This window comes from Penicillium vulpinum (genome assembly GCF_028829585.1).
Source record: "Penicillium vulpinum strain IBT 29486 chromosome Unknown utg000001l_segment0_segment0, whole genome shotgun sequence".
Lineage (NCBI taxonomy): Eukaryota > Fungi > Ascomycota > Eurotiomycetes > Eurotiales > Aspergillaceae > Penicillium > Penicillium vulpinum.
In genome coordinates, this window is record NW_026643241.1 from 6,378,553 (window position 1) to 6,404,989 (window position 26,437).

At 48.0% G+C, this 26,437-nt stretch overlaps 15 protein-coding genes across 15 annotated transcripts; 9 read left to right on the forward strand and 6 right to left on the reverse strand.

The window, feature by feature from the left end:
• Nucleotides 1-690: 690 nt before the first annotated feature.
• Nucleotides 691-1,823, forward strand: N7479_002268 (trans-2-enoyl-CoA reductase (NADPH) TSC13; the record flags this gene model as incomplete). Its single annotated transcript, XM_057249965.1, has 3 exons — nt 691-730; nt 817-1,032; nt 1,141-1,823. 3 exons carry the CDS (start codon nt 691-693, stop codon nt 1,821-1,823), a joined length of 939 nt encoding a protein of 312 aa, XP_057114397.1.
• Nucleotides 1,824-2,286: 463 nt separating this feature from the next.
• On the reverse strand, nt 2,287-3,404 carry N7479_002269 (putative alpha-1,6-mannosyltransferase subunit; the record flags this gene model as incomplete). The annotated part of the gene is made up of 3 exons (XM_057249966.1): nt 2,287-2,520; nt 2,604-3,037; nt 3,113-3,404. The coding sequence occupies 3 exons, from the start codon at nt 3,402-3,404 to the stop codon at nt 2,287-2,289; spliced, it is 960 nt and encodes a 319-aa protein (XP_057114398.1).
• A 654-nt stretch (nt 3,405-4,058) lies between these two features.
• On the reverse strand, nt 4,059-5,264 carry N7479_002270 (carbon-nitrogen hydrolase family protein; the record flags this gene model as incomplete). The annotated part of the gene is made up of 3 exons (XM_057249967.1): nt 4,059-4,303; nt 4,364-4,679; nt 4,788-5,264. The coding sequence occupies 3 exons, from the start codon at nt 5,262-5,264 to the stop codon at nt 4,059-4,061; spliced, it is 1,038 nt and encodes a 345-aa protein (XP_057114399.1).
• Nucleotides 5,265-5,638: 374 nt separating this feature from the next.
• On the forward strand, nt 5,639-8,297 carry N7479_002271 (fungal specific transcription factor domain-containing protein; the record flags this gene model as incomplete). The annotated part of the gene is made up of 8 exons (XM_057249968.1): nt 5,639-5,719; nt 5,740-5,817; nt 5,869-5,888; nt 5,967-6,609; nt 6,665-6,727; nt 6,783-7,115; nt 7,189-7,638; nt 7,695-8,297. 8 exons carry the CDS (start codon nt 5,639-5,641, stop codon nt 8,295-8,297), a joined length of 2,271 nt encoding a protein of 756 aa, XP_057114400.1.
• Nucleotides 8,298-8,608: 311 nt separating this feature from the next.
• N7479_002272 (mitochondrial 54S ribosomal protein bL28m) lies at nt 8,609-9,259 on the reverse strand (the record flags this gene model as incomplete). Its single annotated transcript, XM_057249969.1, has 1 exon — nt 8,609-9,259. One exon carries the CDS (start codon nt 9,257-9,259, stop codon nt 8,609-8,611), a length of 651 nt encoding a protein of 216 aa, XP_057114401.1.
• A 326-nt stretch (nt 9,260-9,585) lies between these two features.
• rvb1 (RuvB family ATP-dependent DNA helicase pontin) lies at nt 9,586-11,166 on the forward strand (the record flags this gene model as incomplete). The annotated part of the gene is made up of 4 exons (XM_057249970.1): nt 9,586-9,729; nt 9,809-10,028; nt 10,091-10,638; nt 10,702-11,166. 4 exons carry the CDS (start codon nt 9,586-9,588, stop codon nt 11,164-11,166), a joined length of 1,377 nt encoding a protein of 458 aa, XP_057114402.1.
• Nucleotides 11,167-11,694: 528 nt separating this feature from the next.
• N7479_002274 (v-SNARE protein VTI1) lies at nt 11,695-12,538 on the forward strand (the record flags this gene model as incomplete). The annotated part of the gene is made up of 3 exons (XM_057249971.1): nt 11,695-11,871; nt 11,973-12,379; nt 12,451-12,538. The coding sequence occupies 3 exons, from the start codon at nt 11,695-11,697 to the stop codon at nt 12,536-12,538; spliced, it is 672 nt and encodes a 223-aa protein (XP_057114403.1).
• Nucleotides 12,539-12,839: 301 nt separating this feature from the next.
• On the reverse strand, nt 12,840-13,826 carry N7479_002275 (DSC3 family protein; the record flags this gene model as incomplete). The annotated part of the gene is made up of 1 exon (XM_057249972.1): nt 12,840-13,826. One exon carries the CDS (start codon nt 13,824-13,826, stop codon nt 12,840-12,842), a length of 987 nt encoding a protein of 328 aa, XP_057114404.1.
• Nucleotides 13,827-14,518: 692 nt separating this feature from the next.
• Nucleotides 14,519-15,291, reverse strand: isa1 (Fe-binding Fe/S cluster assembly protein ISA1; the record flags this gene model as incomplete). The annotated part of the gene is made up of 2 exons (XM_057249973.1): nt 14,519-14,556; nt 14,619-15,291. 2 exons carry the CDS (start codon nt 15,289-15,291, stop codon nt 14,519-14,521), a joined length of 711 nt encoding a protein of 236 aa, XP_057114405.1.
• A 784-nt stretch (nt 15,292-16,075) lies between these two features.
• N7479_002277 (ARMH3 family protein) lies at nt 16,076-18,480 on the forward strand (the record flags this gene model as incomplete). The annotated part of the gene is made up of 8 exons (XM_057249974.1): nt 16,076-16,159; nt 16,210-16,332; nt 16,394-16,474; nt 16,528-16,681; nt 16,746-16,858; nt 16,914-17,248; nt 17,300-17,710; nt 17,769-18,480. 8 exons carry the CDS (start codon nt 16,076-16,078, stop codon nt 18,478-18,480), a joined length of 2,013 nt encoding a protein of 670 aa, XP_057114406.1.
• A 500-nt stretch (nt 18,481-18,980) lies between these two features.
• N7479_002278 (Histone acetylase complex subunit MRG15-2) lies at nt 18,981-20,330 on the reverse strand (the record flags this gene model as incomplete). The annotated part of the gene is made up of 4 exons (XM_057249975.1): nt 18,981-19,132; nt 19,210-19,597; nt 19,713-19,941; nt 20,173-20,330. The coding sequence occupies 4 exons, from the start codon at nt 20,328-20,330 to the stop codon at nt 18,981-18,983; spliced, it is 927 nt and encodes a 308-aa protein (XP_057114407.1).
• Nucleotides 20,331-21,101: 771 nt separating this feature from the next.
• N7479_002279 (Cnl2/NKP2 family protein) lies at nt 21,102-21,695 on the forward strand (the record flags this gene model as incomplete). Its single annotated transcript, XM_057249976.1, has 1 exon — nt 21,102-21,695. One exon carries the CDS (start codon nt 21,102-21,104, stop codon nt 21,693-21,695), a length of 594 nt encoding a protein of 197 aa, XP_057114408.1.
• Nucleotides 21,696-22,383: 688 nt separating this feature from the next.
• N7479_002280 (Ctf8 family protein) lies at nt 22,384-22,851 on the forward strand (the record flags this gene model as incomplete). Its single annotated transcript, XM_057249977.1, has 1 exon — nt 22,384-22,851. One exon carries the CDS (start codon nt 22,384-22,386, stop codon nt 22,849-22,851), a length of 468 nt encoding a protein of 155 aa, XP_057114409.1.
• Nucleotides 22,852-23,509: 658 nt separating this feature from the next.
• Nucleotides 23,510-24,893, forward strand: N7479_002281 (4-hydroxyphenylpyruvate dioxygenase family protein; the record flags this gene model as incomplete). The annotated part of the gene is made up of 3 exons (XM_057249978.1): nt 23,510-24,183; nt 24,241-24,405; nt 24,509-24,893. 3 exons carry the CDS (start codon nt 23,510-23,512, stop codon nt 24,891-24,893), a joined length of 1,224 nt encoding a protein of 407 aa, XP_057114410.1.
• A 570-nt stretch (nt 24,894-25,463) lies between these two features.
• On the forward strand, nt 25,464-25,973 carry N7479_002282 (Dabb family protein; the record flags this gene model as incomplete). The annotated part of the gene is made up of 2 exons (XM_057249979.1): nt 25,464-25,607; nt 25,761-25,973. The coding sequence occupies 2 exons, from the start codon at nt 25,464-25,466 to the stop codon at nt 25,971-25,973; spliced, it is 357 nt and encodes a 118-aa protein (XP_057114411.1).
• Between the last annotated feature and the right edge of the window lie 464 nt (nt 25,974-26,437).

Here is a 26,437-nt window from a genome sequence, read left to right on the forward strand (position 1 = left end):
ATGCAAGCTGGAGCTGAGACATACTCCGCAGACGGGGGCGATATCATTCGATTCTGATTCGACGTTGCCATTTGATACTAGCACAGTAGCTTGTTTTTCTCAACTTCCCCAAAACCCAGCACTGCCTTGCAAATTTTATGCCCCGCTATAATGCATAGTGCGCCTCGTTTTAGCTTCCGGGGACGGGCTACTTCAGCTGACAGGCCAGATGACTTGGGAGGATATATAACCTTTGTTGTCCCAGCAAAGGATAGCATCCAAGGTGGCCTTCTGATGAACTACTTACTGCATTGAACAATGCGCCATTGACGGACAGGCCAGTCCAATCTGCAAGGTGGCGTGAGCGTGGAAGACAAAAGCCATCCAGAGCAACAGGCATAGCCACGCGATGAATTGCGAATATGCACAGATTGTACGACTTTCTTTAGAAAAGAAAAGGCAAAACGACCGACAAGTCCTTGTTCGTAAGCTGCCAAGGCAACCTTGGAAGGCCACCCCAGCAAAGCCCAAATATTCGATATTGAATATTTGGCCTCAGGTGTCGACACGTGACGTCAACCGAGGCCGAATTGTAGATTGTTGGGATTGTACTGTTTTTTTTAGGCAGTCACGATTTCAAGTTCTCTTGGTGGTCTCAAATAAGCTCCATCATTTAAGCATCATACCTGCTTAAGCTAAGCCATCATCATCATGGCGACTGACAAAATTACGCTTATGGTTCAGCCAAGGGGTATGCATACATAGCTCTTGTTTAGCCAAAGCTCTCAGCAAGACCACAAAGAGAGTAGCCTAAGAACGTTGCTAATGCAAAAGCAGGAAAACCCATCCGAAATCTCCCCAAGGAAGTCGAGATCTCTCTCAATGCCTCCAGTGAAGAATTGCACACTGCCCTCTCCGCAGCATCCGGTTGCTCAACCCACCGGATGAGAATCACCAAGGGTAGCGACCACAGCGTGGTACCGAACTCGATCAACACGACTATCGAGGACACTGGCATGCGAAACTCTAGCGTGATCTACGTCAAGGATCTCGGTGCGTTTCTATACCCCATATCTGGACAATGCGAATCCAATCCCTAGGATCAGTGCACTCTCCCCAGCGAATCGACAGAAACTAACATATGGTTCTTCAACGCAATAGGACCGCAAATCGCCTGGCGTACCGTCTTTATCATCGAATACCTCGGCCCACTCCTGATCCCCGCGCTCTTCCTCTTCCCACTCCGACCCTTCCTGTATTTCACCTTCGACAAGCCCCTCCCCGAGCCCTCAGACCTCCAGCTCTTGGTCTGCTTACTGCTGAGTGTGCACTTCCTGAAGCGCGAGTTTGAGACAATCTTCGTGCACCGCTTCAGCAGCGCCACCATGCCCGCCCGCAACATCGTCAAGAACAGCGCCCACTACTGGGTTCTAGCCGGTTTCAACATCGCCTACTGGGTTTTCCGCCCGGACGCAACTGCTGCCAGCAGTACTCCTAACCAGGCTCTTGTGTACGCTGGACTAGCGCTGTTTGTCTTCGGTGAGCTGGCGAACTTGAATGCGCACTACGTCCTGCGTAATCTCCGCCGCCCTGGTACTACTGAGCGAGGCATTCCGTCTGGATTCGGTTTCAGTGCTGTTACCTGTCCCAACTACTTCTTTGAGATCCTGGCTTGGTTGGGTATTTTCCTTGTCAGCCAGTTGAACTGGAGTGTGCTGTTCTTCGTTGCTGTTGGTGGATTGCAGATGTGGAGCTGGGGTTGGAAGAAGGAGAAGCGCTACCGCAAGGAGTTTGGTGACAAATATAAGAAGAAGCGCGCTGTCATCTTCCCTGGCCTTGCCTAAGAAGTTGGCGGAACGGTCGAGCCAAGACTATTATTTGGCGATCCCATATGCTATGCCGATGGTGTTGAATGATTTGGAGAGTGGAGAAGAGGAAGAAAACTATAGCAAGGCATCATATTGCCTTTGTTGACGGCTTGAAGAACAAAGATTCCCAAGCAGCTTATCGATCAACCCTAGTTGTCATGATAGACGGTATACGCAGATTACTGATATCATGAGGCGATGTATTATTTTAGTATTGGACATAGTAAAAATGAATGATTTTCGTGTTCCTTTTGCAGCTATGCATGCACGCCAATTGAAAGCCAAAACACGCAATATGTCGAGGTCTCCACAAACAAACGCCGACCAACTCTAAAACACTGTAACCGTGAATAAGAGGAAGATCCCAAGCAAAAGGCCGTCTGCCCCAGGTGGAAACAGTGGACTCCTAAATGCAAGCACTTCTTGAGTCTCGGGCTGTTTAATCGGTCTGCGTCTTCTTCTCCCATAGCTTATAGTATGGGTCGAGTTCGTGAGCACAGTCCCGGTTCCCCTCTTCATCATCGCACCCATGGAATTGAATCACGAGATCACCGTCTTTATAGGTACCATCCGAAGAAGCACCCGGCGAGCTATTGCTATAGGAGCTCAGAATGCGCTGAGGGACCAACGCGGTTCGAGCAAGCACAGTTGGGTGCCACTGCATGATGTGATCCTAGAAGAATTTCCGTCAGAATCAAGGCTCTCGAGGCTCTATCTATATAAATATAGAGTACTAGAGTAAAAGATTTCTCTTACCAGTCCATGTGTTTCCGCCTTAGCAAAATTGTAGTTGCGGTAGAGCGGGTCAAACCAGACGTCTAGGAAGAAACGGGCAAACTCTCCATTCTTCAAAATGAAACTCCCGGGGTTCAAATTTTCACTGTCTTGAGTGATGATAAGGTCCACATCCTTTTCCGTCTGGTGCGCGAACGTCTTGATGATACTATCTGGCGGCACAATGGGCACATCCTTCATCATCAAGTCTTCAAGACGTCCCTTCTCCAGAATGTGAGACTTGAGGGATTTGGTAGGATTCATGATCAACGCATTAGTAGCAAGATGGAAGAAATATGCCGAGCGAGGATGTGTAGCCATGGCATGGCGGATGGCCGGTGCAACAGCCCAGCTCATTGGGGCATCACCAACGGCGTCGTCATAATCCGAGACACTTGCAAAGAAGTTGGTATAGCCTGTTCCCGCGTGAGGGTTAGATCAAGTTCATTGCCAAGAAAGCTCTTGCACTCTTTCATAAAGAATTTTCTTACCATGGCGCTTGGCGTAATCCTCCCGGTTTGCAACAATCTTTTTGAGATAGCTCTCGCTGAACCGTTGCCAATCTAGCAGTGTGACGAGCACGACACCAGAGGTACCTGCCGGAGCTGCAACGGATGTGGAGGCTGAGGAGGAGAGGTAGTGAAGGAGATAAAGTAGGGATAATATTGCGAATGCCAGGACAGCTACCGATTTTAGTTGCTTCCTGCGGTAGGATGACATTCGAGAGGAACGGGAGAGAGGTAGAGGATGCGGGCTCCGCCGCGGAGGTAATGCGAACTGCATGAAGGCGCGTGTACTTGTTCCTATGTGAGACCATACAAGGGACAGTGTTTCTGTTTAAATCAAATCATTTGACAGAAACCAAATTATAATAGAAAAGAGGGCAAAGTCAAAGATCGAGAATGAGAATTGAAGAGAGACTTGAAGATCGACGCGGGTACGAAGATCCCGAGAGATGTGGCGTCCGAATCCGGCCCACCTTCTGGTCACATTCCAGGCCTCCCATTAGAGAGCCGCATCCAGTGGGAATTTATATTTGGAAAACAATCAAAGATAAGATACATATTCTTTGATCGGCTGATCTAGTTTTCATTGGACAAAAATTATGGAAAAAAAACATATGGCTGATATGGTTTATATATTTTATAGATCAATATGTCTAAACACAACATCTTATGTCACACTCCTCTGACACTTTCGACTCTTATTATTTTCAAACGCCGATGTTTAGATAGGACAAATGAGATTATATGTTACGAATTATCGACCGCCTATGTAGACTTGTCCTGTCTTTTTTGCTTACCTTTTTAGATTTCTCTTGATGTGGGTTTTTTTTGGAGGTCTTCTCAGATATTTCCCATATATCAGGTGATACCTATCTGAATAGCTTTTCAATGCTACTAGGATCATTGCAACTGCATTTATTTTACTTGCTCCCTAGAATGGAGGAGGGTTCAAGTCTAACCCGTCAACCGTCAACCGGAATGCATCTCTTGAATAGCTTCCCGCAACATCCATATCAAGTCGGCCTCGCTCACAATCCTCCAAGTCGATATCAGAAATTACAAGCCCATTTTCAATTGCATCGTCGGTAGAGACTTCCCAGATAGGTTCAGCCACAACTTCACCAAAGGGTCCGACAATGCAGGAGCCACCACGCGAGATATAACGGTCTGGAGCTTCTAAGAAATTATAAGTAATTTACAACTAAGATAAACCTAGTGTGGTGATATACCACGTACCTTCTGTAGTTTTACCCTGCTCGGTGATCCAGGATGGTAGTTCATTGTAGCGCACACATTGGTTACAGGAGAGCACGAAAGTGCGGCCTTCGCCACCAATAGTGCGCATGAGAGGCAGCCAGGTGTCACGGCCATCAGCTGTGGGTGCGAGGTAAATGTTCACATTTTGCGAATAAAGACTTTGACGAAGCAACGGCATGAAGCTTTCCCAGCAGATAGCGGCGGCAATAGTAAGCTTGACTCCATTAAGTTCCGTAGTGATAGCTTTCAGGGTAGAAGGAGAGCCCTGTGCCCATACAAGACGTTCTGAGCCAGTCTTTTTCAAGAATTTCAGGTTAGCATTGTTCTAATAGATATCTTCCAATACCGCTGCATTCGACACCAGGTCCAATTGACTACAGTGAAAATCAATGACTGTACTTACTGGCATGACCTTTCGTCTTTTCCCCAGCACACCCCGCAATGGATCCACATACAGCACGGAGCAGTACAAGCTCCCTCCGGCCTTTTCAATCAACCCAGTTGCGATAAAGACACCCGTCTCCCGGGAGAGCTGCTCGAGAAACTCTCTTGTCCCATCACCACGGTGGTCGCGGCCTTGAGCCACGGGCAGCTTGCGCTCCACCCAGTCATCTCCTGCTCCAGCAGGCGTATCGCCCAGGTCAACGGCAGCACGGAAGTATTCAAGAAATTGATCCCGGCCATGAGGTTCACGCGCACCAAAAACAGTCCCAAAGTCACAGGTGCGAGGGTAACCACCTAGATAAGCTTCTGGGAAAAGCAGAAGATGGACACCCTTTGAAGCTGCATGCTGGGTGGTTCGCTTGAGAGCGGCGAGGGTCAACTCGAGTGTAGACAGAGTGCGGGCTTGCGCCACAGCAACAGTGATTTTCTGAGGCATTATAGGGTAGTTTTCTTTGCTGTAGTGAAATATATCAAAAGCGAAGGTTGGAAGGATTCAAAATGAATTGTTACCCCTCTGAGCATCTAAAGTACTCCATTCGGACTCTTTTCGGACGTTGTAATGTCCGACGGACTTTGGCATGCCGATGAGCTTGCATGGCAACCTTGCCAGTATTTGTAACTTAACTTGAATCTGATTAGTCTGCTATCCCTATAAACACAGTCAGATCAAGTTAATGAAAAAAAACGAAGTCTTTCAGTCTTCCTCCTTGTGGTAAATCATTAGTCACGTGGATCGATGGAGCCAAAATCGAACTTTCATCGGACTTCTTATGCCGATACACTCAGTGAGTCACCAAATGCCGAGTCCGAATGGAAAGAAACAAAGTAGCGCCATCTAGAAAGAGGCAGAAAGCATTAGCTTGTCGACGGTGTCGATCACGGAAGCAAAAGGTGAGTGTACTCGACTACAGCCTTCAATCACAGAGAAACCAACCAAAGCCAGTGTACAGGAAGCCGACCATGTGATAATTGTACAGCAGCGAATAAGGGTAAATAGATATTGACACAGCAGCAAGACAGGCTTGGCTAATTGCATATAGAATGCATCTCAACTGAACCGGTGAGCCGAAAGGCTCGTGTTAGTACCGAGTACGTCTTATCAACCATTCTATAATTACCTTGCTAACTTCTTTTATAGATACATCCAAGCTCTCGAAGAAAGAATTGTAGATCTCGAGTCTCAAATTCCAGACGATAGGCCAGGGAATCTCTCTGCCAGCCGGAAAACAACGACGGAGGAATATCCAGATCAAAGAGGCAATGAAACGGACCCTGTTTCTCAGGCTTCACTTGCGTCAAGGCCACCTTTCCCCCGCAATGTGCCTCAGGTCAGGGCCTTATCAGATTCACAGACAGCGCAATCTTCTGTTACTCTAGAATATTCGGCTCCTTCCCCATCATTGGCCTTACCATCCACCCATGCAGCGAGGGGCTTGTCAGATCCTCATGGTCAATGCGGGCATTCCAGCCTGCTGACGGGGATACTAGCTACTCTCACAAGGAGTGATCATCCTGGATCCTCACAAACACAGCCTGAAAGTCCAAATGCCCACATTTTCTCACAGTTCGCAGATCGGGTATTACAGGCAGATCGTGTCCCGCGGCTTTCAAATGAGGCATCTGATCGCTTGGTTCAAATATATCTGGAAAGAGTTAACCCACGATATCCCTTTCTCCATCTCGCTACTTTTCTCGGCTGGTACGAATCATGGAAGGCTCATTCGCAGATGAATAGGGCTAGACATCAGCAGTCTTTATGGAAGGACTATTTTGTAACCATGGTATGAATCAAATACTTAATATTTCGAATCGATATTTATCTTTGATACATGTTAGGTGCATGCTGTTGCCCTACTTCTCACGCCTCAAGTCTCGGTCGATGACATTGCCATTTCTCAAGTAAGTTCATATTAAAATACTACACCTACGACCAAAGAGAAAGCTAACAACCTAGTCTTTGTACAACTCTGCCATGGAATATCTTGCCCACGTTTTCGCGCAACCCGATTCTGTTCTACATGCCCAGGCATATCTTCTTCTGACTTTGCATGCACTCCATTCTCCATCATCACATATGATTGTCACCATTGTCTCTGCAATGATGAGATACTGTGTCATGGCCCAACTTCACTTAGCTGAGAGCGAGCCGCAGGTGTTAAATCCCGCATTTTCTTTAGAGGTCCAAACCCGCCGCCGAGTGTTTTGGTCTGCTTATGCTTTGGATCGGTTTATCAGTTGGATTTACCACATTCCCAACAATATAATTGATGAACACATTAGCGTGGAGGTAAGTCATTTATCAATAACCCGACCTTATGATCTGCACCTGGAAATTATACTGAACACATTGAAAATGGTAGCTTTTTTCAAATGTCGGAGACGCGGATCTTCACCACGAAGGATCAGAGAATAGTTGCGTTCAAATAGAAACACCATCGCAGAAAACACATGTCTCACCAGCACTTCACCTATTCCGGTGCAGGCGTATACAATCCCGGATTATCAGCACTATGATGCGGTCTGATTTCAAAGAAATCGATGCCTCAACAACATGGCGAGAACACATGTTGGGCGAATTAGACTCCTGGAGGTCTCAATTACGGCTATTGAGCGATGTTGCCTCCAAAAGCTACACAAGCGATCGATGGGTTGGCATGGCTTACAATTATACGATCCTCTTGTTACACCAGCCAACCAAAGCAAACGTCTGTAATGGCTTTGGGGACCGATCAGTCCCAGCCTGTGTTCAAATCGCTATGACATTTAGGACTTTTCAAAAGGACCGACAGACAGCACAACTATGGCCTGGGGTATGTACTCAAAAATATCTATTGTTTCCCATCAACTGACCTAATCCGGTAATCAGCTCTTGAGTCAAGTCGCCGTAGGTATCACCCTTCTATACTGCTTCTGGGCAACTCCGCCTCAACATCAAACCATCGCCTACCGATCACGAGAAGTCCCAGAAGCATTACGCGCCTGCTCGACCGCACTGGCTATTCTCGCTGAGCGATGGGTTCAAGCTGAACCTTTGCGCGATGTCTTCGATGTTCTAGCAAAAGAGGTCCCACTCTACGGAACGACGGAGGAAGACCCGCTACCGAGACGTATTTCGGCGGAGTCTACTTCCTACATCCAATCCCAGATGCCTTTGCTCACATCAATCATCATGCATCGAGGTGTTTTGCGCATGATACGCGAGATGACTACGGAGGATTTCCCTAGAAATCTAAATGAGGAGTTCCACCACCAACCGCCGGCATCGCATGACCAAGCTATGCTTGGGAGTTTGAGTGGTCACATGTGCTCCGAAGAGTGTCCGTTTTTCCGTGAAGCAGCTCATCCTGGATCGATGACTGACATGAATGCTTCGGCTTTTTCTCCACTTGAGAATGGGGTTGGCTGTGCTTATGGGGCTGACGACGAGACACTCATGTTTCCACTCCTCTTCGGCTCAGCGGAATTTTGATTTCGCCGGAGTGCTACATGCTTTATACATACTTGTTATAGACTTAGTGTAAAAATGATGGAACGTGTTGATAAGCGAACATGAACGAAGTAAGATTGGAGTATAAGTACACAGAAGACCCAATATGCAAATTGAAAAAGAGACTGCACCCAAATTAGAAAGCTGTGGCCATCATTTCCGCGATGAGAAACGAGATAGCGTAGAAAGATGGCACAAAGTCCGTGGTGCCCAAAGAACCGTCCATCGCTCTTCAGGATAGTGATACAAGCGCCTGCTCATTCTCATTGGCAGGCAATGTTGTTCAAGTTGCTCTACCGAGCATAAGACTGGGTGCTTCGCGGAGACTTGCGAGGCTTGGTCATTGCGTCAATGTCCAAGTTGTCAATTTTGTTCCTAATTTCCAGCCTATGGTCCCTCATCCATTTGCTCAATGACGGAGGCTCAGAGATACCGTACATCTTGCGCTGGTGTTCAAATTTCTCCTTGATCGCCGGGGTCTGCATGATCTGGTGTCGAAGGTTCCAACCGAAAGGACCGAGCTCCTTGAGGCGTGTTGGCCGATCAGAAAGCAAATAGTTGTCCAGGCCCTTAGCCTTGTAGATTGATCGCAAGGCGCGACGGGTGACCTTGATAAACACTGACTCGCCCAGGGCATCGCTCTCGATCTTCTTTCGGCGTACGTTGGGCTTCCAGCTTCGTCGTGTCTTGCCTGCGTTGCGTCCCTTGGAGATCTTGTTACCGAATCGGATCGAAGCGCCTCCATAGAGACCAGAATCAGCCTGCTTGTACCATTGGCGTTCTCCATAAGGATAGACCGGGGCGGTCTCTGGTAGTTTTGGAACCGATTGCGTTTCCGGCGTTGTTGAGAAGGATCGCTTGGGTGTGGCGATGGAAAGACTTCGGAAGGCCGCGGCCAAAGAGAAGGGGGCAGCCATTGCAGATCTTGCGTGTAGGCCTGCCATTGTGTTAGACAGTTACTGGACTCTCACAGAGTGTCGAGAGCGCAAAGAGGCGGAAAACCGTTAATAGATAACAGGCGGAGGAGAGGTCGAGCAGGGAAGAATTTGGGGCAGTTCACCGCCCTGGGGGCGGCGTTCTCATTTGACGATCTCCCTTGCTCGCGAATTTCGGCCAGAAGCATATCTCACAGAGAACCATCGCGTTACCTTTCTTTTCAATCTAAGCTATTTCTTTGAAGCTTTGATTCATTTCTATTTCACGCGTCCCAACCGATTGACTCATCTTTTGTCAATACTTGTAGCTCTACTCGGCTACACCTCTTCCAAACATGGTCCAGATTAGTGAAGTGAAGGGTAACTCGCGCGAGAACAGAACCGCTGCGCACACGCATATTCGCGGTCTAGGCTTACGCTCTGATGGGACTCCGGAAAACAATGCTGATGGATTTGTGGGACAAGGAGCTGCCCGCGAGGTGAGTGGATAGCAATGCTGAATCCACCAGCGTATCTGGTTCGCAGTATCGATAACTAACGGTTCCAACTATGTGGCAGGCATGCGGTGTTGTGGTGGATTTGATTAAGTCAAAGAAAATGGCTGGACGAGCTGTCCTGCTCGCCGGTGGCCCTGGTACCGGAAAGACTGCTCTGGCTCTTGCTGTATCACAGGAGCTGGGAACTAAGGTTCCTTTCTGCCCGATTGTTGGCAGCGAAATCTATTCTGCGGAGGTCAAGAAGACCGAAGCATTGATGGAGAACTTCCGGAGAGCTATTGGTATGCAGTGCGACATCAGGGAGATCGAAACAAGTGTGGAACTCCAAGCTAACGTATGACAGGCCTCCGTGTTCGCGAAACAAAGGAGGTTTATGAGGGAGAGGTGACAGAGCTTACCCCCGAGGAGGCTGAGAACCCACTGGGCGGATACGGGCGCACAATTAGCCATTTGATCATCGGGTTGAAGTCCGCTAAGGGCTCCAAGAAGCTGCGCCTGGACCCTAGCATCTACGAAGCCATCCAGAAGGAGCGTGTCACAGTCGGAGATGTCATCTACATTGAAGCCAATACAGGCTCATGCAAGCGAGTCGGGCGATCCGATGCCTATGCGACCGAATTCGATCTTGAGGCTGAGGAGTACGTGCCTGTCCCCAAGGGCGAGGTTCACAAGAAGAAGGAGATTGTTCAGGATGTGACCCTTCACGACCTGGATATGGCAAATGCCCGACCCCAGGGCGGACAAGATGTGATGAGTATGATGGGTCAGTTGATGAAGCCCAAGAAGACGGAAATCACGGACAAATTGCGCCAGGAAATCAATAAGGTTGTCAACCGGTACATTGACCAGGGTGTCGCCGAGTTGGTTCCCGGTGTTCTCTTCATTGATGAGGTACGTGTAGAAGTTTATCCTGTGCATTATTAAATCACGTTTCTAACCCCATTTCTCCTCTAGGTGCACATGCTCGACATTGAGTGCTTCACTTATCTGAACCGTGCCCTCGAATCGTCCATCTCCCCGATCGTCATCCTCGCTTCCAACCGCGGTCACACCGTTATCCGTGGTACCCACGAAATCAGCGCCGCACACGGTATTCCCCCTGATCTGCTTGCCCGCCTTCTTATCATCCCCACCAACCCTTACTCCCCCGAGGAGATCAAGACTATCATCCGGCTGCGCGCCAAGATCGAAGGCCTCAATATCACAGAACCCGCATTGAACAAGGTCTCTGAGCATGGCAGCAAGGTCAGCTTGCGGTATGCCCTGCAGTTGTTGACCCCCGCAAGCATTCTCTCGCGAGTTAATGGCCGTCCCGGCGCAATTGAGGAGGCTGACATCGCTGAGTGCGAAGACCTCTTCCTGGATGCCAAGCGTAGCGCAATCATTGTTGATCAGGATAGTAAGAATTTCCTGTCATAAGTGGCTATGGGGCTGGAGAAAGTTCCATGATCTTGTATACCAAAGGGGTATCTTGGATGTTTATTGAAAAGGCGAATTGTTTTGTGTGGGTCTGGTGTTATGCTAATGCTATGTATCAAATTCTATTTCCGAATATTCCTATTTCTGGAAGATAAATGGTTGTAGATCCAAAATAGTGTATGGAGTATGTTGAGATCATCTGCATACCGCAAATGTAGCTTAGATGAATCACGTGCGTCTCACCGTCACCGTTCCTGTTCCAACGTTGGCTACTCCTATCAGCACCTCTAGTTATTTTAAGTATTTTCTTTGTGTTCACTATTACTCTAGGAAAACTAGTCTACATTGTTCGCAAAGCAAAGCACCCTAACAACCTTGAACGATTCATTGACCAAACCGCCACTCAGCGCTATTGAACAGCGTCACCTGCCCCAGATAAAGGTGGAGCCTACATCAACACATCAACCGCCATTGCAGACAGCATATCTTCACTTTCACTTAAGCTAGAACACATATCATACAATCGCCATGGCAAACCTAAACACAGACACCGGCTCGGAGATGTTCGCCAGCTACGAGAATGAGTTGAAGCTGGTGCAAGCCGATTTAAACCAGAAGTTGGACCAGATCGCCGAAGCAAGCGGCGAGCAACGGAAATCAGCAATCAGCAACGCAACACAAGTCCTCGAAGAAGCAACAGAACTAGTGAGTTCACCGAGCCCCTAACCCACTCTCATGCGCCACAATGTGAGAACAACGAACAACCGCAAGAATAAGACAACTAACCCAATCGGTCCCCCATCCAGCTCGACCAAATGCGCATGGAAAAGCAGAACATCCCATCCGCAGCCCGGTCAAAAGTCAACATCCGTTTCCGTAACTACTCAACCGACATCGATGAGGTCAAGCGCAAGCTCAAGTCCCTCTCGGATGACCGGCAAGCACTATTCGGCGACCGGTACACCGACGAGCCGCAGGATGAGCACCTCGAACAAAGACAGCAGTTGCTTTCCGGTACAGACCGGCTAGAGCGCAGCTCAGCGCGGCTGCAGCAAAGTCAGCGCATGGCACTGGAGACAGAGGATATTGCTCGCGGCACACTCGGCACCCTATATGAGCAGAGGGAGCAGATCTCGAATGCTCGGAATAATTTGCAGCAGAGTGAGGGCTACGTTGATACTAGTATCAAGACTCTGAGGGGCATGGCCCGTAGGTACTGACCCCCCTTTGTCTCGTTCTAATATTCATATAGACGGTTTTGCTGACCTCTCGTGTGTTGTTCAGGATGGCTACCAATCGGATGATCACCATTGCTATCATTACTGTTCTGATTCTTTTGATTTTCGCTGTCATCTTCAGCAAGTTCCATTAGCGCTTGGGTTTCACGCTGGCGTTTGTATACTCGGTCTAATCTTTCATGTCCTTTTATTTTCTACTCTTACGTCTACATTAGTAAGGCTATTGTCTCTCTCGCGCGCATATTTGCCATTATGTATCATAGCATCCGGCAAGCCTTGATACAGCTAGACCCAGGTCTCTAGTCCAAGCAATCCCAGTCTCTAATACGACGGTCAACAGGCCAAGAGTCTTTATCAGAATGTACTAAATAGTTTCAATTGGGGGGTATCTCACAACGCCAAATAATCAAAGAGAGAAACACATATTTAAGACCCTCAGTTCATGATTTTCATCATCCCAAAAGCAGCATTAACAATGACACCGACACAAACAGCAACCCCCTTCCTCCAACTCCATACTCCTTCCTCTCTGCGCAACCACATCGCACAACCAACAGGCCAAAAGAACCCCATAACAGCCCCCCAAAGCATATCATCCATCGCCCCACGCGACCCAGATCCAATCCCGCCCTCATCATCCCCAACCCCACCCCCTTCCCCACCTTGCACCTGCGCTGCCGTCGACCCCTCATCCATCCAGCGGTCCTCAAGATCCCGCAGCTGGTCACCAGTAGGCATAGTATCCGGCGTCCTGGATACGGACTGCATGGCCAGGAACTGGGAGCGCAGAGCGGTGACCTCAGCTGCTGTGAAGCCCGCCGAGAGGAGGCGATCGAAGCCGCGGGGTGCAGGTGTGGTGGTAGTTGACTGGGGTTGGGTTTGGGAGTGGCGGCGCGGTTGTTCAGATATTGGGAGTAGAGATGAAGCATCCTTGGCGTGAGATTTCTTGCCTGCGTGGGCTTGCTGCTGCTTCTGTTGCAGAAGGGCTGTTGATGCCACGCTTGCTTCACTGGCTAGGTCTTGTTCTGAGAGTGCGATGTCACCGATCGAGCAATGGATGTAGAGACGTGGGCGGGTATCGTGCACCGCCTGCTTGCCCTTGCCATTGTCGTCTAGTGTGTCAGGCTGGTCTGCTGTGGGGTGAGGGCTCCGGCTTGGTGGTGGCGGGAGCTTTAGTGAGACTGTTAATGCGGCCGTATCTTCGAGACCGCGGCCGGAGTAGATGAGGCGTAGTCGGTGAGATGATAGGGTTTTGGGGAGTTCGGCTCGGATTAGTTGCTTTAGACCTGCGCCTGTCGTGGTCTCCGGATCTGTGACATCTAGTTGGAGGTCGGGGATCGAGGCGGAGAAGCGGACGGTGATGAGGAGCGGGTCTGTGTCTGGTTCGCCTACTGCGTATGGAGAGAGAAAAGGTGAGGCCATATTTTAGGTAGGGTTCAAATCCTGTGCTTTCATATGGAATGGATTGAGGCGGCTATATACAAGCAAGGACTGGTGGTGTATTTCAAGTTGGAGATGAGGCACTTACCCCATTCCAAGCCCCCAGAGTTGCCTTCCAAGGTTGGGCCACATCCCGTCAGGTGACACATTTATCCCAAGTTGGAACTATTCCTTGTACCTACACAAAGTAGGTATGTTATCACTTTTCTACAACCCTGGAAGGCTAATGAGAACGAATAAACGAGGAAGTAGCGCTTATAGTAAAATTTGTGATCCTTTTGAGTTAAGTATGTCACATGTCATCATCAATGTCCCTCGGACTAATCTACAAAGAAAGATATCACACGGTTGATCTTGCAAGGTTTCAAAAGAAGATCCCTGCAGAAAACAAAAAAAAATGAACAGTTCATTGGCTGAGCCTCTAGCCTGTCTCTGGGTATGGCCCGCAAACTTGGGAGCTTATAGGAACCCACAGTGACCACGAGGCGTAGTAGAAAATGCAGAAAAAAGGTCAAGAAAGGTATCAACTGGATATCAAGCGTATGTACTGAAACAAAAGGGTAGTCGTGGAATCCCAAAACCCCCTTTGAAAACGCCGTCCGATGCACCGAGAAGAAAGACGCCGAAAGGTCCCGTACAAGAAATATATCAAAAGGAATCTTCAAGCTGTATGTTTAAACCATGAAAGATTCGCCGCAGCCACATTCTTCCTCTGTAATCATGAGTCAGTAAACCGAATCTAAGATAGATGCAATTTTTGCAGCGGCCACATACTGATATTGGGGTTGCGGAAAACAAATCGTCTGCTCAGTTTATCCTCTTGCCAGTCCATTTCACTGCCAATAATGCTGAACAAAGCCTTGCTGTCGATCAAGACCTTCACGCCATCCTGCTCAACAACCTCATCGAATTTCCCTGGCTTCTCCACGTACTCTAGGTGATAGGCGAGGCCCGAGCAGCCACGGTTCTTGACACCCACTCGAATGAACTTTGGCTCCGGCTGTGCCATCAATTTCCGAAGCTGCTCGGTGGCTACTGGGGACAACTTCAGGGCTGCCTTTCTTGCCCGAAGCGGGCGACGGGGCTTCGGGGAAGTCTTGGAGGCGGACGGAGAAGCGGAAGTCGGTCTTGATTTTTGCGCTTCGCCTTCCCGTAGGCTTATATTGGGCATTGTACTTTGTGGTGTGTGTTGATAAGATCTCATATCGGAAGGAGGGAATTCAGCTGAGATGGAAGTATCGGCGCCGCCCATGCTTCGGGGAGGCGGGAAGGAGGATGGGAGTGAATGCGGACGGTAAGCAGTTGCGGTTTGCATATCCCGCTTGGAGGATAGGTGAGCGTTTCCATATGACGAGAAAGAACGCAGACATCCTGCCGAGGGCTTCGCCCATCGCAGGAGTGTGGCGGATGATGTCACTGGACGTTGCATGGCGGTACAGAAGCTCATGGTCGAGGTGCAATCAATATGAAATGGGAGTGAATCTCAGCAAAAATTGCTATTGCTTTATAGAATATTGTGTGAGAAAGATGGTGGTATAGAGAGGATCAACTAGCAAAGGCAAAAAGAAGAATCTCTGACTGTTTTGAAGATTCCCCGTGGCCCCGGGTGGATTATGTAAGGTAGGTGCATGACGCATATCTAGCCAATCAGCGTCGAGTAATTTCTACACACACCAGCTGTTGCAGTAGTGGCGCCATTCCTCGGCCTCGGGAGGCTTTAAATCATTGACTAACTATAGATTAATCAAAAAGAGAAACCGAGACAACAGCTGATTCGTCTTTGCCCCAGATATTCAATCTGACTCAGGTAAAAATGACCTAGCCTTTCAGATTCCAATGTTGTCATCCAATGCGTTTTTCGGAAGCTGAGTCATCTAGGACCTCGGGAATTCCGTTCTTCGGAGAAACCTGGCTCACCCCTCATGGGGGATGCCACACCTCCAAATGCAGTTAAGTGGCGGGGAATAGTATCAAAATGTAGATTATGGGCTGTATAGATCCACAGATTTAGTATACAAAATGTATTCAAAATTAGTCCTTTCTTATTTATCTCAAGAGTGTAAACACATTGTCAAGTGTAAAGGACATGTGGCTGGATCGGCTGACAAAGTGGCTGGTGTCCCTTTTTCATGAACCTCGAAGCAATCGAATCAACTCGACTTTAAATTAACCTTACTCTTTGGGTTCTAATGCTGGCGATCTAACCGCTGCAGATCATCTTGTCTAATACCATGGACTACTCACCCCTCACCCAACAGAGTAGACCCGAGTCCTTCAAACCCAAGATTGTCCAGCTCTATGAGAATCTCTTCAAAGTACGGACAGAACATGACTTTATGTGATATTTCTAACATAATTTTGATAGGCGGCAGATGATATAGAGCCCTCGGAGGGCTTTTGGAGGGAACTCTTCTTGCTACCTCCAGACCGGAAACAACTTCATGCTATCCTAGACCATTTGAGTCCAGACGAAACAATCGGTCTACAGGTAAAACATGATATAGAAAGCGCCCCAGAAAATAAACTCAAACAGCTGATGCAATCACTAGGTCCAAACTCAGCATTTCTTTGTTCGTGCCACTCGCGAGGCAGCAGCGGGGGCCGCGCCGGCAGCTTCTTATGCACTAGATGTATGAACCCCCTGATCAATATCCGGGACATATTCTCTAACCTCATTTCACAGACATTAACTGTTTTCTTGACGAGCATTCTGAGCAAGAAATACACAAACCCAAGTTCGGATGTGATCACTGTTCTTGCAGGGCTCGACGAAGTGGACCATGTCATTTCCGACTTCGTGGCCGTCTTGGACAGAATCATCCGCAATGGCAGTAGCTGTAAGTCATGTTTGTCTGTTCTTTTCTTAAGTGATATCATGACATTTGATACTAATATTTCCAGTTGATGTGCGGCTCAAGGCTATCAGGACGGCCATTGCCCTGACCAGTGGAGCGTACAAAACGAGCCTGGTCTCCTATCTTACACACAGGGATCTTTTCCCATCACTTATGAAGGTTTTATTTACTTACCTCGCTTCTGAATATGAGAATAACTAACAATTGGCAATAGTATGTTTCTGATTCTGATACCCCGATGCAAGTGTTCGATCCATTCGTCCTTCTGGGGCTACTAGCCAATTACAACAAGTTTGAATTCCAAAATCCCTACCAGCTTCGCCTTGATGATTTTGTGAACGAGTCAAGCATTAAAAAAGTTGCCAAGGGTGTTGGTATGGCCTGTAATCGCCTGCGAAACGGCTACATTGCTGTCCAGGATGATATTCCAGAGGGCTGGAATTTGACCAACACATTGATTTTCTTTGGGCTACGAGCACTCGCTCCTGGTGCCAGGGACAAATCAAGCCCTCCTTCTGCGGAAGAAGCGAAGGCCATGTTCGCTGATCTGTAAGTTCTCTGCGCAACGAATCATTGATTCGAAACTTACAATCCTGGCAGTCCGGCACAAGAAGCCGCAATTCTGATGGCCACATACGACTTCACGAATGCCAATAAGCTCTTTGGTTATCATTTGGTTCATCTGGAACCAGAAAGCAACGAAGAAGAATCCCCTTTCTCGAGCTTCCTTTCATTGTCCTCCTATCTTCTCCAACATGCATATCGATCCCCGCGGGTCGGGCATTATGCCGAATTAAACTTGTTTACACTTCGCATTCTGGTCGAAGACCCGACTATCTGCAAGCACATTTGCAGTGAAGATGGCAAAAAAAAGGTGCGCATCTGTCGACAGAAACAGCCCTACCTCCCAATAGTCAGCGGAGATCGGATCCTCACAACAGTGATCTTTGATATTGTCATCGATACTATTACGCACAACCTTCGACGACGGCTCGATGTCAACATCTACAGGTATGAAACAATCATTCACTATATCTATGAGCCATGGCATAACTAACAATCTTCCCAGCCACACAATCGCAATCACCCTCCGCCTCCTAACCTACCTCTCAAAGAACAAGATCCGCCTCACCTACCACTGGTCCGAGCTTTGGCGGACTCTGCTCTCTCTCATGCGCTTCCTAACAACCTACGCCTCCGACCTAACCAGCAATCCCAAGATCCAAACCCTCACGACCTCCCTCGCAGACCTAATCGCATTCTGTGTTTCAGGCGGCGACACCTTCCTCCCAGACCCAGCCTCCTACGACGACCTCTTCTACAAGCTTGTCGAAACAGGTCCCATTATCTCAAAATACCGCGATGCGTACGCATTGTCCCGTTCCAATACCGCAGTGGCAGGTGTCTCAGCCTCCTCCAAAACACCCGACGCAATCTCCCAAAACAACGAGCTACATTCAGCCGCTATCGACACCCTCCAATCCGTGTCTACTCACTTCTACACCCTCCTCTTTCATTCGGAAGGCGCAGCTTTCCCTGCTGTTACTGCTGCTAGTCCTAAAGCCGATGAGCCTGCGGCGGTTTCGTTGCCGTCAATCAAGAAAAAGAATCTCTCCCCGCGAGAGGTTCACCGTATCATTAAGCAGGGCTATGATACGCTGAGTATCCAGCCGCCTGAGGGTTTGAGTGCTTGGGTTAAGTGGCGTGAGGCGGAGTGGAAGAGTGAGTTGAAGCGTGCGGCGCGGTGTGCTGTTGATGATGCAAGGCAACTGGTTGCTTAGGTGTCAAGTTATGGAATTGTTTCTTTCATTTTTTTTCTATTTTTATGGATCTTGATTCAAGATATTTGCGGGTGGTGCTGTAGAAAGGTATATCTATCACTCAGTTGTAGTGGTGGTATCATTGAGTTTTCTATTAAGATATCCATATCCAGTTGAGAATTTATATTTTCTTCCTTCTCGGTTAAGTCGTTATTTGCTTGCATTCATGATAATTACCAAGTAAGAAGAGTTGATCTCTCTACTACCGGTACAAATCGTAGCTTTGAAGTCCCACGAGAACCTTGGAATACTCTGCGCCTTCTTAGAGATTACATATGTAAGATATAGCTAAAAAAAAAAAGTGATTTGTATTTCAGGCTCGAGGCCCGCGCTTCTTGAGTCAAAGTATTAAAAACAAATTGCTGCGTTGGGGCGGGGTGACCACAACGCAGGCAACGAAACAAAGAGACAGAACTCCTCCTTACCCCCTCTCCTCCCCCCAAAGAACTTGCCGTACTCACTCAGTGAGTGCTCTCCGCCGGCAGGTAGCTGGTGGCGAAGTACTTCTCTGAGTTCTTGCTCAGCCACATGGAGAGCTTAGAGATCTCCTCGCGCAGGCGGTTGGTGGCCTGCATATCCATGTTAGTCTGAGCAATCAACTCAGGCATGGTGCCTACACAAACGCAAGGATTAGCACAATTCCACTCACATTTAAACCGGAAGTGAGGTGAGCTGTAAGTGGATACATACTGAACAAGCGGATCAGGTGCTCCGCTCCGTAGACATCGATGGGGCCCTTATCGGCCAAGTCCCCGGTGGCAGCCTCGAACTTCTTACGCAGCCCACGGTACTGGGGGCGCTCGTGGCGGTAGAGCAGAATCTTGTCCAAACACTTATCGAAGTACTCCTGAATCCCGGCAACCACTTCCTCCAGCACGTCCTCGTCTGCTGATGAGCCCGACCGCTTTGGAAGCTCTTCCTCGTGCCAGTCTTGCAGGATCTGGCGGACTGGGTACTTGGCTGGCAGAGAGACAACGCACTGATTCTTGGTCACCTGCTCCCAGTCATCAACAAGTAGGGACTTCAAGTTGTCTGGCATGAGAATGCGGACAGAGGGGCGGATGTTGAAGCTCTCCTCCTGTTGCAGGTTGTCAGTATGGGATCATTCCTTTCATATTTCATTTGGATTTTTGTCACTCTTGATTTTGGTTCTTTTGCACCAAATTCTGTAGATTGATGTGGTGATTGCATACCTTTTCGATTTCACTGTCACGGGCTCGCTTTGTGCCACGGCCGGGAACGGAGCCGCGCTCCTCGCTGTCCCGCACAGAGTCACGGTCGGAACCGGCACGCTTTTTGGTAGGGACCTTGGTGTTCTTCAGACGGAAAGAAGCTTCAGCTTCGCGACGCAGATTGTTAGCCAATTCACGGTTGTCTTCCGTGTGCTTGCGAAGACGGTCCTCCAGGACCCAGTCATCCCAGCTATTCAAATGTTAGCAAACAGTCCCATGAAATCAAATAATCTTAGTAATATGGTTTCAAGAAACATGTAGTGTAAAAAACAAGAGGTATTTTTGTATAACAGAGAGTGCATAGATCAAGGTCAAGTCTTCCGTAATGGCCCGGACAAACTCCCAAGGTTGGAAGAGACAACAATCTCAAACCTATAGCCAGGACGTAGATAAACAAGGAAATGAAACGAGCCAGACTTACGTATTCTTCCAGCCCTTGTAGTGGACTTGGTATTCAAAGGGGCTCTTCTTGTCGTTGGGATCCTTGTGGCGAACATCCAGGATCTTGGCATCGTAAAGAATCTCATGGTGGAAGCAAAGGACCTTCTCGTCCTTGTTGTACATAGAAATAGGAGCCATTTTGGTCGAAAGGTAGAAGGTTTATGTGCGGATTTGAAGTTAGTATGACAGATTGACCTCCGAGCTTGCAGGTGTAGAAAAGATGTTTGCTGTCTTGTTCACGGGAAAAGACCCCGGGGTTGTGATATGAGGCAGTAACAGTCACAATGATCAGAAGAAGCTTGAGATCCTTCAAAGATCCCTAGGGGCTGTGATACTGCAAATAGATCTTGCAGACTTGAGCAAAACCAGGAAAAGAGGAAGATGCACAAAGGCAGTACAAGATGCTTTTGACTGCAAATTTGATTCAGCAAGGTTGAAGAAGGAAGAAGATTAGACCAGACGAGAGACCAGCTCAGGAATAGTGGAAAAAATCAAGGTTTTAGAAGAGAGAAAAGGAGGTTGGAAGAGAGAAAGGGAGGTTGAAGAAGTAGGACTGGGGATGAAGTAGATGAAGTAGTAGAGTGCAAAGGAGAAGATGGAAATCAAGCGAAGAGTGGCCCCTTGGGAAAAATTAGGCGCGGCAGCTTATTGTCCATTCAATGCATTTACAACTATTCATACATTCTCTATTATTATTACAATAGGAACTATTCTTCAATACCATTCCAATTCTATTCATATTCTGTTTCTTCCTATTGTCAGCTTTTTGTTCACGTGAATATTATTGTCAACTTCGGTTCGCGTCAAACGGGAAAAGACACTCGAAGAAGAACAACAATATATTCTGCAATATCTGGGTCTGCAGGGAAAAAAAACACATACTACACTATACTACACTACACATTCATCATGGCTCCCTCCGAGGAGTCCATCTTAAGCAATTTCCTGCTCTCTCCAGCCCCGCTGCCAACAGTCATGTCACTGCAAAAGTTCATAGAGCTCTTCCCAAAGCGCTTGAGAGCCCATCCACATATCAGGACTTTGTATCGGGAGCTGCAACAGGTCCGAGAACAGGACATGGACCGGGTCAATGAGAGCATCGACAACGAGATCAAGCAAGGTGAAAAACAGAGAGCAGAGCTCCGAAAAGCCATCCTAGCCACTGGAGTCGAAGCCTCCAATTCTGAAGAGCAACGTGAGATGGACATGGATTTCCATCTGTTTGGCCAGCCATCAACTACTGTGCCGGGAGATTATCACTCGGTGGCTAGTCTCCTGGCTGAAATGGAGACGGCCAGCGCTAATATTGAACATGAAATTGCTGGTATCAATCAAGAGGCTGCGAATATTTTGACTCAGATCAAAATCACTGTGGGTGATATGAGCGATCTCCGTTATGGCAAATTACAAGGTCCAGCTGGGACTGCTGAAGATGTGGCTGGCGAAGCGATTAAGGGCCTGCAGAACCTCGAAGATATTTGCTATAAGAGTAGTACTTCTTGATAATTATTCTTCTGGCTCATTGTGCATTGTTTTGTTATTCGCAGGGTACGTCGGTTGATTCTCATTAAATGGCCTTAGCTGACATTGATATGCAAACAGAAGGCAAAATACCACGGGCGCTTCGGTGTCTAAACCCTGATTTCGAGAGTTGAGGTCTCGAGCTCTATATCCTAATCCCGAGCGCGCAGTTGCTGTGTCCACTTCTTTCTACCTCCAGAGCTATGTTGCAGTGTCAATCATGCTAACTGCTCTTTACGATTACACGAAAATTGTTCTCTTGGAAAGGTTATCTATTACACTCTCATGTTGCAAGTCCGAATCTGGGCCACAGCCTAGAATTCTTCTATTACCCCAAAGCTCCAGTTGACCAATCACGCTATGTAGCAAATCTACATCAATTGTTATCTCTACAATGTATTTAACACTCTTGATTCCTGCTTTGGACCAAGTTGGCTACGCACCTTTGCAGAATAAATCCAGTGGACTATTGAGATTTGATATATCTAAAGCAATGCATACTCTTAATCCCACCAATTAAATCATGATACTAATAATGTATTCTGTGATAATTTTGCCCTTTTCTCGCGATAAGAAGTGTGGGGAAATAATCACACGCGTGCCGCGTTCGCGTTTTCCTCCTTCAACTCCAATTGAACATCTAAATTGAAAACCCAAGACTACATACACCATGCCCTCCATAAAGCTGCAACCACACTGCTTGAGTCCGGGAAAAGCAACTGCAACTGCCTCAACGCCGAACAATCCCCTCCCAGCACTCCTCCAAACACCTTCGGGCCTAGCCCTTCTCGAGCTCCAGGGCACAATCAATGTCCCCTCAGGGAGTGAAGACGAATATGACATAGACCACTCTACATCTATGGATAATGATTCGGCCTCCACATTCGAAACTCCGATCGGGAAACTCATGTTCCCAGATTACTCGGTCCACAACCCAGACGATACAAAATGGATGAAGCGCGCTTACATGTATGTCGGCCGGTATCAGCGGATGACTGGGGAAGTTAAGAAGCTGCCACGGCCGATTGCTGTGCTACAAAAACGTCAAGCGTCAGAGGGCGAGGAACTGGAGGTTGTGGAGATTGTGCGCTATAAGATCTTCTTTAAGAGTCGGCCAGAGCCCGTGACCAATGTTTGATTGAGTTGGGTTGGAGATTTTACTCTCTTGCATTGGAATCGAATAAACTGGCGAGGTGGGATCTACTAGAGATGGCATGTATTATGTGCAACATACTGAAGTCAACATACTGGAGTTGCATGACATGAATGAAAGGTTACAATGCATGGTCAGCCCATCTGAACATGACCTCACACTTGGCTACGGAGAAGAGCGGCTTTCTCTCTACAGCATTGACCTCCAGGGCTCATTGGTGTGCAAAACCGGCTTCTACGGGTATACAGACCTAAATTCGAACATACCAAGGTTCCCCAGGACAAAGCTTTGTGTTACCATACAGCGGCCAGCAGCCTATAGACAGCGGAACATCCAAGAAAAATGTGGAATGGCCGGTCTACATGGATGGATGACTTCAGCATTGCCTCATATGTTTATCTAGATAGATCCTGTGCTCTTGGATCCGGAGATGCGGGTTTGGAATGTGACACGTCTGGGCAGGGATCCCTTTTAGCGGCCCTTCTCTTTCTTTTCCCACAAACCTGTCCCAGTTGTCTTCAAAATCACTCATAAATATCTTACCTGCAATTTATACCGGCACCAACAGCTACCAAGGGGGTGACATGCTTCCCGGTCCACACCTGTACCGATACCAGCGCAGCCATATTCAACAGCAGCAATCATGACCATCCCTGAAAATGAAGACATCTTTCCCGCGAAGATGGGCCCCGAATATGTCGGCTTCGATCATATCCATTGGTATGTCGGCAATCCCAAACAAGCCGCTTCATACTGGATCACTCGCATGGGCTTCCGTCCCATTGCATACCGCGGCCCAGAAACCGGTTCACCCTATCTCGTGAGCTATGCTGTGGCCAATAGTGACGCTACTTTCATTCTTACGGGGCCAGTGTGTGGCCCGCCACATGAAGGCTCAGAAGACAGTCTCTTGCGCCAAGCTTCGAATGATGAGCGGACGACGCTGGCTGAGATCCATGAGCACCTGACCATACACGGCGACGGGGTGAAGGATGTCGCGTTCCGGATCGCGGGAGATATACAAAATGTATGGAAGCGAGCTGTAGGGAATGGTGCTCGCGCTATCGCCGAGCCGCAGACGGTTGCTGTCGAGGGGCATGGGTGGATCGTCTCTGCAACTCTTGGGACGTACGGGGATACCGTACATTCTCTGGTGAATCGTGAGCGGTATTCAGCAGACGCTCCCTTCTTGCCAGGGTATCGAGTGCTTGATAATGAAGATCCGATCACACAGCTTCTGCCACCCATTGACCTTATTGATATTGACCACTGTGTCGGGAATCAGTCGTGGGAGGGAGTGGACCGCATTGTCCAATAGTGAGTAAAATAAATGTTGTCCTTGTTGGAATTGTTGCTCTAACAACTGAGCTTTAGTTACGAGGAATGCCTCGACTTCCATCGCTACTGGACGGTCGACGATAAAGACATGTGCAGCGAGTACTCGGCCATGCGATCAATTGTTGTCGCTTCACCAAACGAAACAATCAAGATGCCTATGAACGAGCCCGCAACCGGCAAGAAGAAATCACAGATTGAAGAGTACGCAACCTGTTCCTGTTCTTTGTTTCTTTCTTTTTTCCCCCTTGGTTCTCTCTCGTCCGCTCTACCCCACCATATGTACCAATCTTTCTAATGCTCACAGATTCGTCGACTACTACCACGGCGCTGGAGTGCAGCACATAGCCTTCCGCACGCACGACATCGTCACTGCCGTAACTGGGCTCCAAGCGCGCGGTGTCGAGTTCCTCAGTGTGCCAGCTATATACTATGCCGATCTGCGAAAGCGCCTGACACAAGTGTCCTGGACGCTTGGAGCCGATATAGATATACTCGAGCGGCTGAATATCTTAGTTGATTTCGACGAGCGTGGATACCTGCTTCAGATCTTCTCCAAGCATGTCGGGGATAGGCCAACAGTGTTTATAGAGATCATACAGCGGAATTCATTTAATGGGTTTGGGGCTGGGAATTTCAAGAGTTTGTTCGAGGCTTTTGAAAGAGAGCAGGATCTGCGTGGAAATCTGTAACTATTATTCATTTTTGAATCTTTGATCTTCCTTCCATTTGCTTTTGTCTTTTTCCAAGCGAAGGTTCGATGCCATCATGAAATGATTAAAATTGGTATGAGAGAGGTGTCATATCGATCTAATCCAAGAACTTTAGTCAATCTTCTGGGCATAAGTGAACCTGATAGGCTCCCTAGGTCTTAAATATTTATCCTACGCGCCTATAAAATACCAATCATCTTTCGATATCCCAGGGCATTCCGCACATCAAATACCCCCGCGGAAATTGTGCGCTCTCCAACCAACACCATTCCGCCTACTCACAAAGCAAGGAAACATCTCAATTGAAGAGACAGGCATTAAAGAGAGAGTTATAGGATATATAAAGGTCAATCAAGGTCAACACCATGAGTACCAACCTACTCCTCGAAAATCCCGGATTAATTAAACAAATCATATGAATCAACGGGTCTACTCCGGCTCTTCACCCCACAAGCCGACGGAAGTATCAGGAACAATGTCACCAATTGATATTATTAACCACTAACCCCGCCATATAAACCAATATATATTTCCCCTATAACCCCTCCAATGTCCCGATTCCTCACCTCTTTCCATACCCTCACAAAAACAATGGCCCCTATCGAGCGAATCACCCTCTTCAAGATCCCCAACGAGGCAGATCGCGACCGCGTACTGGAGCAGTACAAGGTTCTTTCAAAGACCGCTACAAAGGTGAGCACGTTTTGTCTCTCACATTCCTGGCCATGCTCAGTCCGCGCTGTTTAAGGTACATACTATGTTGTACTACCTATCCATTCGGAGAGGAAGGAGTGTTCAGAATGAAGCGCAACTGAATCCTTATTAACGGGTATTTTCTTTTTTTAGGACGGCAAGCCCTACATTCTCGCTGCTGCTGTTGGCGCTTCGTTCCCGGATCCTCGCAATAAGGGATTCAACTTGTCTGTCAAGACAACTTTTGCCTCTTTGGATGATATGAAGTACTATGATAACGAGTGTGAGGCGCACAAGGCTCTCAAGGCTTGTGCTGGGCCTGTCAGGGAGGATGTGTTGATGACTTACTATGAGAATATTCTGTAATGGATTTGAGAATTTAGAGACCTTGGGATTTGTGCATGTTTTGAACTTGTTCGTATAAAGAGAGTATAGAGCTAAGGTAGAGCTGGCACATGCAGAGGCTAGATAATAAGAGAACAAAGTCCATTGATGATGTACATTGCATACGTCTAGTACGCCCTGCCCGAGGATCGGATATAGACATACACACACTAATTCAACAGGCAGCAAAACACCGATGCCTTCCAAAAATGGCATGCTGAGAGCTTGGAGAAACAGGGAAACACCAAAGATGGTCGTAAAAGAGGGAGGCGCAAATCATAACATTGGCTCAGAACGGGGGGAAGTAGGACAAATCCAAATGACCCGGCCCATAAGCATGGTACAAATGCGCAGGATAGGACGTGATCACAGATCCTCGCTACCACATCTGCGCATTCCAAATATACATACAGAACCGGATAATGCTATCCGGGGTCGAGAGGTGG